The sequence below is a fragment of the Thamnophis elegans genome, chromosome 5 (assembly GCF_009769535.1).
Source record: "Thamnophis elegans isolate rThaEle1 chromosome 5, rThaEle1.pri, whole genome shotgun sequence".
Taxonomy (NCBI): domain Eukaryota; kingdom Metazoa; phylum Chordata; class Lepidosauria; order Squamata; family Colubridae; genus Thamnophis; species Thamnophis elegans.
In genome coordinates this window covers 56,091,576-56,105,601 of record NC_045545.1, presented here as the reverse complement: position 1 = coordinate 56,105,601, position 14,026 = coordinate 56,091,576, and the positions used below count along the sequence as shown (strand labels likewise).

Here is a 14,026-nt window from a genome sequence, read left to right as displayed (position 1 = left end):
GCTGATAAATAAATAAATAAAGGGAGACTTTATGGTGGTGCAGTGGTTAGAATGCAGAACTGCAGGCTACTTCTGCTGTGTTGTCTGTCTGCAGTTTGGCAATTTGATTCTCACCAACTCAAGGTTGACTCAGCCTTCCATCCTTCCGAGGTCAATAAAATGAGGACCAAGATTGCTGGGGGCAATATGCTTACTCTGTAAAACCACTTAGAGAGGACTGCAAAGCATTGTGAAGTGGTACCAGTATCACTGGTCTATCAGTGCTCTAAGTGTTATTGTTATTATTGTTATTAATGTGTTTCTTTACTTAGTAGACAGATAATGGATATTATGCAAATAAATAACAGTATTTATCTGATAAAAATGAAGAAACATAAAAATCTTCTGGACATCCAGCAAGGACAGTAAAAGAAGTGAAATGAAATTGTTGTACATATCTTCATAAAATGTAATAAAGGTTAGAAATGATTTAAAGTGCTTATTGTGCACAGAGTCAGAAGAAACAGTAGATATTCACTTCATGCAAGAACATTGTACAAATTGATTATAAATGATATCGTAACACAAAATGATTTACTGGAACATTTGTACAAATAATTATGTTCCAGAAATGAAAAAAATTGACGTGAACATACAGTAGAAAAATTAGTTTAAAATGTTGTGGGGTTTCTGAATAAAAAGTGATAAATATTCCAGATTTATTTGTGGTTTAAAAAAAAGAAAACATGGATAACTGATGCAGCAATAATGGGATGCAGCAATACTTCTATACTAGGATAGAAGACAAAGAATTAAAGAAGCTAAGTATCAAGATCTGAAAATCACAGTTAAAAGATTGTGGCGTAAATTGGCTATGTTATTCCCAGTGGGCTATTGGTTATCAGCCCACTGGTCATCATACCAAAAAAAACCCTTTCACTTTGCCTGCACATTGATCTGCACATTGACAAAATTTATATTTGTCAATTACAAAAGGCCACTGTTGCGTTGTTTAATTGTTTCATGTTCTTTGTTTGTTAGCCACCCAGTCATATAAATGAGCAGCTATATTAATTACTTTATTATTATGAAATAATAAAGTAAATAAATAAAAATATTGCTCATCATTCTTGCATTTAAATTACGTATCAAGAGGAAGATAATATTAGGCAGTAGGACTAATTTGAACTATAAATGCAGACATACAATAATGATAATAATAGAGATTATAAATCAATGAGTATCAAACTGAAGGGTTTACATTGTGTAAGTGTCACTAGCACCCTATAAGAAAAGAATTACTTGTGCTTGAAGATGAATATAATCAACCACCCTAGATCATGCCTTGATTCCCCTTTCTCACTATGGAAGCCATTTTTCAAGCCTGAATCATAGCCATCAACCCTCACCTCTTGTAGTGCTCAGGTTTCTGGCAGAAATAAAGTAATAAATTTGAATAAATATTTCATAAAAGAAGTATCAAAAATTAGTCAATATCCCCCTGTATTCCATGAGGTGAAAATATGTGCTATAATAGTTCACAGCAATCAATAAGCAGTCCCTCAAAATAGTCCTTAAAAATAATAAAATAATAAAAAATAATATGCCAATAAAATTGTATTTGATATCAACCAAACTAAAAACGTAGTGTATCTATTAGTTTTTTAAGAGCCTCAGAAGTATAATTCAGCACCATTATAAATATTATTGATTAATTGCACACATCAGTTGACCTTTGTAGGATCATACCTTTGTGAAATCATTACCAAATGAATTAGCAATTTATTCAATGCAGTTTTGAAGGTAGTTTTAATGGAAGATCCTGACCTTTACAAAAAACTGGGACTGATGACCAGGTATAATTTGACAAGCAAGTAATAGCAGGCCTTTCTGGACGACCAGGAATGTGGATAGCGCTTCGATGGCAAACATGGTGCACAACTGTTCCCACGGGGTAGAAACGAAGAAATTCAACCACTACACTAAATCTGGTCTCACGTGGATTCTTACAGCCACCTGTAAACAAAAGAAGATGAAGGTTTAATTTAAAAAAAAAAGCTTTAAAACATGTTTGTACTTGTTAAAATATGTGTTATGTATATTTATTATGGGTTAACAACTGATAGAAGAAAGGGAATACAAGTCACTAGCTGCTATATTTAACCTCTTCCGGGCAGCAATGTTACACCCAAGAAATGAGTCTACATTTCTTGCTTCATTCTGATTATGATTGCCCTACCCAGGTGACTCCATAGAATGACACTAGACCAGGGGAATGTGGTTGAAAGAATGATGAAAACCAAATCATAATGCAGACATTGAAAGGAGGTAATAAAAAATAGTACAGAAAGATGTCTGAAATAGGAAGAAATGTTCAAGATAAGGTTCATACCATCTGTGTTTAGAAACTATCAAAGAGTATTTAGAACATAATTTATAAATGTGGAAGATGAAAAATATACTGCCTTTTATAATCCTACTGAAGTTCTTTTAGAGAATTTAAAAAAATGTTTATTATTTTGTTCATATTTTGCTATTGTTTGTATTAAGTTGTTAAGCTTTTTATATTTGGCACTTGCTAAATGACCACAATCCTTGCTTTCCATGTTATAATCATTAAGTGACAGTGTGGGTTATTAAGAAAAGTTTTCAGTGTCTCAGCAATAAGGGAGGTTGAGGATCCCTTATGCCTGAGACACCCCATGCTTTGCTTAATAACCTACACTGGCACTTAATGACTATAACGTGGAAAGCAAGGATTATGATCATTTAGCAAGGTGACCACTTAACAACTCCACAACTTATGACTACAATGGGAAGGATTCATTATCAGAATCAGAATAGGGCTGGAAGGGACCTTGGAGGTCTTCTAGTCCAGCCCCTTGCTCAAGCAGGAGATCCTAGACCAGTGATGGCTAACCTTTTCTGGACCGAATGCCCAAAGTGTGTCACCCAAATCCCCAAAATATGATGCATGCATGCTCCCTGCATGTAGCCTGCTCCCCACGCATATGTGCCCCCCGCATGCCCCCGTACATGTACAGCAGAGACCCAAAGACCAGCTGCAGTAAAATTCTGTTTTTAAATTTTAGTAATAAAACCATAATACTTAATATTATAATGTTATAATAAATTATAACAAAATATAGATATAAAGGGCCTATAACTACTTTCACTTCCCAAATGTTTCCTGGAAAAATCAAGATGTATTAGCTTCTAGGAAATTATGAAGAAAATGCACATAGACTATTTTGGAAAGGCAGTCCTTTAGATACCTAAGCTTTAGCCATATACAACTTTAAAAGTAGTAACCAGAATCTTTTTTCCCAACCATTTTATTTTACTCAAAAAATTAAAATAAAATACCAAACAGAAAAAAAAAATTAAACAGAGACAAAGTAAAACTAAACAAAAACATTAAAAATGTGAATTGAAAAGAAACAAAGGATAAAAACACATATTATCTATCCCAGTTGAACATCTATAGCCACAATAATAGTTTCCCTCCTTACAAACTAGATCCAAAATGTATAAGCTTGTACATTTATTTGCAACTCAACTCACCTGGCACACATTATATATACGTATATATGAAAGGAAAAATAGTTAACATGTTAAACAACAGCAAAGTTTAAGTTCAAAGTAATCTGTTAAAAATCTGTTATTGCATTTATCTCTTGGAAAGTCTACAGCAGTTTCTTATTTGCCACAAATCACCCCATCATTATCTCTTGAGTCCAGGGTAGAATACCCTTATTTGGTTCTTAATAATGAAACCTTTCTTTAGGTTTTTAATTGGAAACTTTCCCAACAATTGCATCTCATTTCCAAACTTCATAAGTCTTTGATGTAGATATCTCTCTGCAATATCTGGTGTTGACTTATTTTCCTTGACAACACTACATTCCTCTTGACAAGAACGTCCAGTCTATCCTTCATTCCATTAGCTCAGAATTTCCTACATTCATTCTCCTTTCAATCAAACATTTTCCCTTTGCATCTGACAGCAAATATCAGGTTCCATTTCTTCAAATTGCAAGGTTATTTCCTGCTTTTGGATGTCATATTGAGTTTAAAAAACCATTATTGACCAATTAAATTTGTTATTTATATTTTCAAACAAAACCTGTAAGTTGGAGAGCATTCTGTTTTCAGATGTTTCCCAAAACATCTCCTTTTAGAGGCATGAGAAACATTTGTTCTCTCTTCAAGCACAAGAGGAACACCTAAATTGTAACAGCTTCTACAAGGAAAGGCTCCCCCATCCAGGGTTTAAAAAGGGGGAATTTCCCCATCAAAAATTAAGAGATAAGTATTAAGGTTCTTTTTTTTAAAAGAAGAAAAAAGTTAGAACAAGCAAAATTTATAATGCAATCCTGTGTAAATATAAATCCCACTGCAAACTTCCTTACAGCTAAAAAAACATAGCTTAGAATTTAATCGTAAATAGCAAAAGATCAGGAAAAAAAGTTGTAAATGTCCAGCAAAGGGTTATAAAATAGATCAGAAGTCAACTAGTCATAAATGAAGAGATTTTAAAAGCTTCAAAAAGTGCAATTAAGTCCCAGGCATATTTAGGCAAAAATGGGCAGCTGGAGGGAAAAGGTGACAAGAGATTAGACCTTCTGATCACTCCTTATTGAGAATAGAGGGCATCTAGACCCCTTCTTTTCTATCGGTACGTGATCGTGTGAATGTTGTCTTGGGTCCTTTCTAGTCTCCCCTTCAAAAAATGGGGAGCAAGGCCACTAAACAACCAGCTTTGGTGGCAAAATCAACTGTTCATCAGTGGGAGAGAAAAAATCCCCCTCTGTTCAGCAAGCACCATGGGGAAGGAGTCAGTAGCAATCGGAATCTTAACTTGCATTCAGGAATACCCTGGTTGGCAACACATATCCTGTAGTAACAGTGTAAAATGCCAGTACTCAGATTGGCCAATGAACATGCAGAACACTGCACTCTATACCAGCTCAAATTTCTTCTTGATCTTCAAAGGTATCCCTCTGTACAGTGAATTTAAGTAATCCAATAGGGAGATGACAAGAGCATGAATGGCCCATCTTCAAAGAAATCTGTTCTACATAAGGCTTCCCCTACTGTAATAGCTGAAGCTTAACATAACCCTTTGTGGTTATAGCATCCATCTGCTCTTTAGACAGGAACTATGAATCCAAAAGAACCCCCAGACTATGAAACTGCTTCCTCTTGAGAAGCATAATGGTTACCCCCATCAAGAATCAGCCCTAGAATAAAAATACTTTTGAACTGATAGTTATTCATCTTGCTTGAGTTGCATCTGAAACTGTTTTCCACATTAAGAATCTGACAGTCTCTAGGCATTGGGATAGGACTTCTACCACATCCTCCACTGGGAAGGGTAGAGAAGTAGTGGTGGGTACGCTCAAGATACAATACAATAGCAGAGTTGGAAGGGACCTTGGAGGTCTTCTAGTCCAAACCCCTGCCTAGGCAGGAAATCCTATACTGTTTCAGACAAATGGCTATCCAACATCATCTTAAAGACTTCTAGTGTTGGGGCATTCACAACTTCTGGAGGCAAACTGTTCCACTGATTAATTGTTCTAACTGTCAGGAAATTTCTCCTCAGTTCTAAGTTGCTTCTCTCCTTGATTAGTTTCCACCCATTGCTTCTTGTTCTACCCTCAGGTGCCTTGGAGAATAGTTTGACTCCCTCTTCTTTGTGGCAACCCCTGAGATATTAGAACACTGCTATCATGTCTCCCCTAGTCCTTCTTTCTATTAAACTAGACATACCCAGTTCCTGCAACCGTTCTTCATATGTTTTAGTCTCCAGTCCCCTAATCATCTTTGTTGCTCTTCTCTGCACCCTTTCTAGAGTCTCCACATCTTTTCTGCATCGTGGTGACCAAAACTGAATGCAGTATTCCAAGTGTGGCCTTACCAAGGCATTATAAAGTGGTATTAACACTTCACATGATCTTGATTCTATCCCTCTGTTTATGCAGCCTAGAACTGTGTTGGCTTTTTTGGCAGCTGCTGCACACTGCTGGCTCATATTTAAATGGTTGTCCACTAGGACTCCAAGATCCCTTTCACAGTTACTACTGTTGAGCAAGGTACCACCTATACTGTACCTGTGCATTTCGTTCTTGTTGCCTAAATGTAGAACCATACTCTTTTCACCATTGAATTTCATTTTATTAGATAGTACCAAATGTTCAAGTTTGACAAGATCCTTCTGTATCATTAGCCTATCTTCTGGAGTGTTGGCTATTCCTGCCAGTTTGGTGTCATCTGCAAATTTGATGAGTTCCCCATTTATTCCTTCATCCAAATCATTGATGAAGATGTTGAAGAGTACTGGGCCCAAAAAAGAGTTTTGGGGTACTCCACTGCATACTTCCCTCCATAAAGATGCAGTTCCACAGAGGACTTACACATTGAGTGCGGTTGGTCAGTCAGTTACGAATCTATCTGGTGGTGATGCTGTCTAACCCACATTCTTCTACTTTATCTAGTTTGAAGTGTGATTTTATTTATAAGCCGCCCAATCCCGAAGGACTCCGGGCGGCTTACAGAAGGGAAAAGAAAGAAAATAAAATAAAATTAAAATAAAATAAGACAAGTTAAAAACAACACAGATATATTCATTTCAGTTGGGGGTGGACCTCAATAATGAGGTCAACAGCCCCAGGCCTGCCGGAAAAGCCAGGTCTTGACAGCTTTTCTTTCATGTAAATATGTTTTATTTTCATTTCATTTCATACAGTCACATATATACTGTGCATAACCGGGGCCATATAACATTGAACAATAAACACAGCCATCCCTCTTGTCAACAATACCCCCCAAAATACAAACCCAATATACCACTTCGACCCTCCGTACACCCTTTCTTTCGCCTCCCTCCAACTTTCCTTCTTCCCTCTAACATTCCCCTCTACCCTACTTCCCCTCCCCCTTTATCACTTCTCTCTCCCAATACTCCCTCCCTTCCATCTCACCCTCCCTCCAATCCTCTCTCCCACCCTCTCTACCCCTCTTTCTTCTTTCCCTCTACTCCTCCCTTCGGTGTATTTCTACTATCTATCAATATATTCAGCTTGTCCTATTTTTACACTAGAATTAAAGAGCAACAGTATACAAGTGCAATCATGTTACTTTAAAATCTAGCACACACTATATTTCCCCCCTCCCCCCTCCCCCTAAGACCCCACCTCCCTCCCCCCCCCCCCGACTTCCCAGAGCCTGTACATGGTGTAGCTTTTTAACAAACACAGTCTAAAATATATTAAAACAAAGGAGATTAAAAAAAAAAAAGGAAAGAAAGTCAATAAGATCTCTACGTTGAACTCAGCTTCTTGCTGTTACCCAAACTTTAAGCAGTTTAACTTATTCCTAATCTTAAGCATAGGCTATCTGGAATTTCTTAGTCCCATATTTGTTTTGTGTATAGTCAATCCATTTTTTCCAGTCTCGTTTATATCTCTCATTTGAGTGGTCTTTAAGATATGCTGATATTTTAGCCATCTCGGCTAGGTTTGTAACTTTCAATGTCCATTCTTGAGTTGTAGGCACGTCTTCCTTCTTCCAGTATTGCGCCACCAACAGACTTGCTGCCGTTATTAGGTGCAGAACCAAATTGGTCTCTACCGCTGTAAAGTCAGTACATATACCTAGTAAAAATAACTGAGGAGTGAATTTTATCCTTCTTTTAAAGATATTTTGCATGATCCACCACATTTTTATCCAAAATGCCTTAACCTTTTGACAAGTCCACCATATATGAAAATATGTAGCATCGAGAGAACCACATCTCCAACATGTAGGCTGTACATTCGGATACATAGAAGCCAGCTTTTTAGGATCTAAATGCCATCTATAAAACATCTTATAAAAATTTTCTCTCAGGTTTTGTGCTTGTGAAAATTTCACATTTCTTACCCATATTCTTTCCCACGTGTCCAGCATTATTGGTTCTTCAATATTCTGAGCCCACTTTATCATACAATCTTTAACCAATTCCGTTTCTGAATCCATCTGTATTAGTACATTATATATCCTCTTTATATGCATTAAGCTTTGATCTCTTATTTGTTTAAACAAATTATCCTCAACTTTAACAAAACCAGTTTTTTGGTCTATTTTCCACCTGGCCTGTAATTGGCCATACTGGAACCATGTTTGAACTACCTTCTCCTCTTTTAGTACCTCTAAAGATTTTAATTGTAGAACCCCCCTTTCTAAAGTGAGAAGTTGTCTGTAAGTGGTTCTATCGTGTTTTTGTTCTATATTCATATTTTCAATTGCATGTCTAGGAATTGCCCACATGGATAACTTATCATTTAGTTTATGTTGATATTTTTTCCAGACCCGCAATAAAGCATTTCTTAAAATATGGGTTTTAAAGTTCTTATCCAATTTTTTGTTGAATAACAAGTAAGCATGCCAACCATATACCAGATCATGTCCCTCGATATTCAATATTCTATCATTGGTTAAATGGGTCCAATCACTAATTGCGGATAGGGCCACTGCCTCATAATATAATTTTAGATTAGGTAATTTCATGCCTCCTCTCTCGCGTACATCTTATACATCTTTACCCTCGGCTTCTTTCCAGCCCATACAAATTTGTTGATACCCTTCTGCCATTCTAAAAGATTCTCATCTTTTTTAAGTATAGGTAACATTTGAAAGAGAAATAAAAATTTTGGTAAGATGTTCATTTTCACTGCCGCTATCCTACCCAACAAAGATAAGTGCAATTTCTCCCATTTTTTCATCTCTGTCTGTGTACTATGCCAAAGTGGTTCATAATTATGCTTATATAGTTTCCCATTTGAAGTTAAGATGTTAACTCCAAGATATTTGACTTTTTTAACTACCTCACATCCTAGCATCACTCCTAGTTCTTCCTTTTGTTTAGTATTCATATTTATAGCTAATATTTTTGTTTTTCCTAAATTTATTTTAAAACCAGACACTTGACCATATTGATTAATCGTGTTCATTAAAACCATACTGGATTCCTGCGGTTGTTCCAATATTATGACCAAATCATCCGCAAAAGCGCGGAGTCTGTATTCTTGCTGCCTAATCTTGATCCCTTTTAGACCATCCAAGCCCCGTATTTTATTCAATAATACTTCCAAAGTTATGATAAACAATAGTGGGGACAAAGGACAGCCCTGTCTTGTACCTTTTCCGATTTGAAAGGAGTCTGTTAAACTTCCGTTGACTATGATTTGAGCTGTTTGCTGTTGGTATATTGCTTTAATTGGCCGTAAAAAGCTATCTCCTATCTGCATTTTTTGCAATATCTTCAACAGAAATTGCCAATTAACTCGATCAAAGGCCTTCTCAGCATCCAGAAATATGAACGCAGCAGGGATTTGATTGTTCTTTCCCAAATATTCTAATGCATTAATGATTAGTCTAACATTACTCTTCATCTGTCTCCCCTGTATAAAACCTGTTTGGTCGGTATGTATCAATTGTTGAATAACCACCATTAACCTATTTGCTAGTATTTTAGTAAAAATTTTATAATCTACATTAAGTAATGAAATAGATCTATAATTTTTTGGTTGGTAATATCTTGATCTTCTTTGGGTATCAACGATATAAACGCTGTCTTCCATGATGGGGGCACTTTACCTTCCGTTTGAATTTTATTAAATAGTTCTCTAAGAGGGTCTACCATTTCTAACTGTAAGTTTTTATAGTAAACCGCTGTCAGGCCATCTGTGCCTGGCGCTTTCCCTAACTTTAGTTGTTTGATTACCTGCAGGATTTCCCCAGAGGTTATTGGTTGGTTCAACTTTTGCCTGTACTCTTCTTTAACTAGGGGTATTTTCTCTTTGTCTAAGTATTTGTCTATGTCTAAACCCTTAATTTTGTCCCCTTTGTACAATTCTGTGAAAAATTCCCGAAATGCCTTTTGAATCTCCTCCTGTTGAAACACCTCCTTCCCTCTATAACACAATTTGGATACATTTCGAGTTTTTCTTTTTTTCCTAATCTGATAAGCCAACCATCTGCCGGGTTTGTTTGCGTTACAAAAATTGTTGTGTTTTGCATATAATAAACTCGTGGCTACCTGGTCAGAGATCAACATATCAAATTGGGATTTTAATATGGAGATTGCTTCCTTAGCCTTTGTATCGCCTGGATTCAATGTTAGTTCCAACTCTTTCCCTTTAATTTCCTCTTCCAATTCTTTTCGTTTTTGCCCTTGTTTATGTCTATGTATTTTGTTTATATTCATCAGTACTCCTCTCATATACGCTTTGCTTGCATCCCATACAAATTCCATAGATGTACCCTTATTCATATTCAGAACAAAGTATTCAGATAACAATTTTTTACAATCATTAATGTACTTTTCATATCTAAATAAGTTTTCATTCAACCTCCAAGACCTTCTTGCCTGCACTACCCTTCCCAATTCCACCCAAACTGGGTTATGATCCGAAAGAACCCTCGCTGCAATCTTTGTCTTCTTCACCCTAGAAAGTAAATCATTAGTGATTAGTATAAAATCAATCCTTGAAAGGGATTGATGTCTATCAGAAAAAAAGGTGAAGTCATATTCCTCTGCATTTCTTTCTCGCCAAACATCTCTCAATTCGAAGTCGTCCATCATGTCAAAAAAAGATTTGGGTAACTTAGCTCGGATTCATTTCAGTCAGGGGTGCACATCAATAATGAGGTCAACAGCCCCAGGCCTGCCGGAAAAGCCAGGTCTTGACAGCTTTTCTGAAGGCCATGAGAGTGGGCGAGGTCTGGTTTTCTGGGGATAGTTCGTTCCAAAGGGTCGGGGCAGCCACAGAGAAGGCTCTCATCCGGGGAGCCGCCAGCTGACATTGTCTGGCTGATGGCATCGGAAGGAGGCCAACCCTGTGGGATCTAACTGGCCGTTGGGAGGAGTGTGGCAGTAGGCGGTCTCGCAGGTATGCTGGTCCTAAGCCATGTAGGGCTTTAAAGGTAATAACCAACACCTTGAATTGCATCCGGAGACCAATGGGTAGCCAGTGCAGCTCGCAGAGGATAGGCGTAACATGGGTGTACCTAGGTACACCCAAAATCGCTCACGTGGCTGCATTCTGGACTAGTTGCAGTTTCCGAACACTTTTCAAGGGTAGCCCCATTTAGAGCGCGTTGCAGTAATCCAGCCTTGAGGTGACTAGGGCATGAGTGACAGTTTGGAATGCCTCCCGATCCAAGTAGGGCCTCAATTGGTGCACCAGGCGAACCTGGGCAAAGGCTCCCCTGGTCACAGCCGACAGATGATGTTCCAGTGTCAGCTGTGAATCCAGGAGGACCCCCAAATTGCATGCCCTCTCTGAGGGGGTGTAAATTTTCACCCCCAGGATCAAGGATGGACTATCTGTGCTGAGCTTCGGGGGGAACATCCATAGCCACTCAGTCTTGTCGGGAGTGAGCACGAGTTTGTTTACCCCCATCCAGGTCCTAACAGCCTCCAGATACCGGCACGTCACGTCCGCCGCTACACTGAGCTGGCACAGGGCAGAGAGATATAATTGTGTATCATCAGCGTACTGATGATACTTAACTCCGTGCTGTTGAATGATCTCACCCAGCGGCTTCATGTAGATGTTAAATAGGAGGGGGGGACAAGACCAAACCCTGCGGCACCCCTGTCGCCTGACCAACACCGACTGCGACCTGTCAGAGAGGTAAGAGGAGAACCACCGTAAAACGGTGCCTCCCAAGCCCACCTCCTCTAACCGTCGCAGAAGGATACCATGGTCGATGGTATCGAAAGCTGCTGAGAGGTCAAGAAGCACCAGGAAAGAGGAATGTCCTCTATCCCTGGCCCGCCAGAGATCATCGGTCAGTGCGACCAAAGCGGTTCGCTAGTAGTAGGTTATGGTCTACCTTATCAAATGCCTTACTGAAGTCCAAGTAACCTATATCAACGGCATTCCTCTGATCCACTAATTTTGTCACAATATCAAAGAATGCAATAAGATTAGTCTAGCATGATCTGTTTTTGACAAACCCATGCTGGCTTTCGGCTGTTACTTTGTTTGCTTCTAGGTGTTCACTAATTCGTTGCTTGATTATCTTTTCCAGAATCTTTCCTGGTATTGAGGTCAGGCTGATAGGTCTGTAGTTTCCTGGATCTGTTTTTTCCCCTTTTTTGAAGATGGGAACCACATTAGCTCTTTTCCAGTCCTCTGGTAGTTCCCCGGTGCTCCAGGATCTCTGAAAGATATAGTTCAGTGGTTCTGAGATCTTGTCTGCCAGTTGCTTCAGAACCCTAGGGTGTAATCCATCTGGTCCTGATGATTTGAACTCGTCTAGGGTAGACAGGTGCTCACTTACCATTTTCTTCCCTGTTTCAACTTGTGTTCCTAATCTGATTTTTGTGGTGCTGTTTTTGATAGGTTGGACTGTTTTATCCCTTTGTGTAAAGACAGATGCAAAACATGAGTAATCTTCACTAAATCTCTCAAATTTTCCTAAGTCTATAAAAATGTGTTTTTATATATCAAAAGCTTGAGAGAATTATTCAATGTTCTTATTCATTGTGAGGCCCCCAAATCCCCCAATCATTCTATATTCTCTTTTATTATTAATTTTTTTAAATTTTAATTTGAAACAAGTACAACATCTTTCTTTACATCTATAGAAAGTGTATCAGTCGATCACAAATAAACTTTGGTACATCTCCTCCACAGTCAACAAATATAACTCATATTAACTCAAGCATTTTAACTCAGATATTCATACATATCACCATCGTCATATATCCATTTTCATTTGACTGTAATTATTATTTAAAAATATTAATAAAGGTCATAATCTTGAACAATACATGCCCACACCAGTGGGAAAAGAAAAAATCAAAAAGAAAAAGCAAAAAAAAAAAGCAAAAATAAAACAAAAAAGACAAAAAGGACAAAAGACAAGGCAGGAAAGAAAAAACAAAAAAGAAAAAAGAAAAAAAAGGAACACAGGTATCTATTATAAAAAAGAAAAAGTATATCAGCTGGTTACAACATGCTTTGGTGCATCTCTTCCATTAACTCATATTAATTCAAATATCTTAACTCAAATGTTTACCATATTAACATCATTATACCTCCACTTTTAGTTAACTATAGTTATTTAAACATCCTTCATCCTTAACTATGCCAAAGAATTAATCCATAACACATGCTGACATTTCATTTACTTGTTTGTAAAATCCTCTATTAACATCAAATCCTCATATCCTATTTTAGCTGAACATCCATAATATTTAGTTATATCATATATCATAACATTTCCCCCATATTAATTAACATTTAACTGTATATATTTTATTTAGTTTTTTAATAGTGATAATTATTGTAATTAATGCCTTTTATGTATAATCCAAAAATGTTTCCAACCTTCCTTTCTCATATCCAATTGTTATTTATCATATCAACTCCACATTATATACATTATTATCAATATCAATTATTATTCAGCTATATCTATTACAAATAAGAGTAGTTAGATTTAGCTAATTTTCAATTATATTCTTCAGTCTATCAGCCTATGTCTCTCCAATAGCAAAACTTCCTTAGTCCTCTTACCATTCCTAAAACAAATTCCCCAAACGTTTTTATAAGCAAGTCCAAACAGAAATATCTTCGCACCTTTTTGCTTAGGATGCCTCTGACATAATAACTTTGTCCTTGGCTTGTTCCAATCAATTTGTCTTTGACTTTCAAGGGTGGTGTCGAAAGTTCTGCAAATAATGTTTCATAAAGTATAGATTCTTTAATGTTTCTCATTCCTCTTGGAATCTGTCTTTTGAGATAAATTTTCTGTATGGCCCCCCTTTTTTCAAACGTTACATCTCTTTCTCTTTCTGCCTCCGAAGTAAAACAGACGCCCGGCGTGTCAGCAAATTGAGAAACTTCCTTTCTGACATTCTTCATCTGGATTTCAGGAGCACTCAAACATTCAACGCTCTGAGTCTTTCTTTCATAGTTTGATGTTAAAAACAAGAGATAGTCTAATTTTTTTTCAGATTTTTTTTCAGATTTTTCATAAATATCAA

General features: G+C 37.2%; 1 protein-coding gene across 1 annotated transcript in view; it reads right to left on the bottom strand.

The window, feature by feature from the left end:
• The window catches only part of LOC116509421 (complement decay-accelerating factor transmembrane isoform-like), a 48,954-nt gene that overhangs the window by 14,850 nt on the left and 20,078 nt on the right, over window positions 1-14,026 (bottom strand). The window contains exon 3 of the mRNA XM_032218579.1: window positions 1,807-1,995. Within this exon, the coding sequence (XP_032074470.1) occupies window positions 1,807-1,995 (189 nt within the window). The remainder of the gene's footprint in view (window positions 1-1,806; window positions 1,996-14,026) is intronic.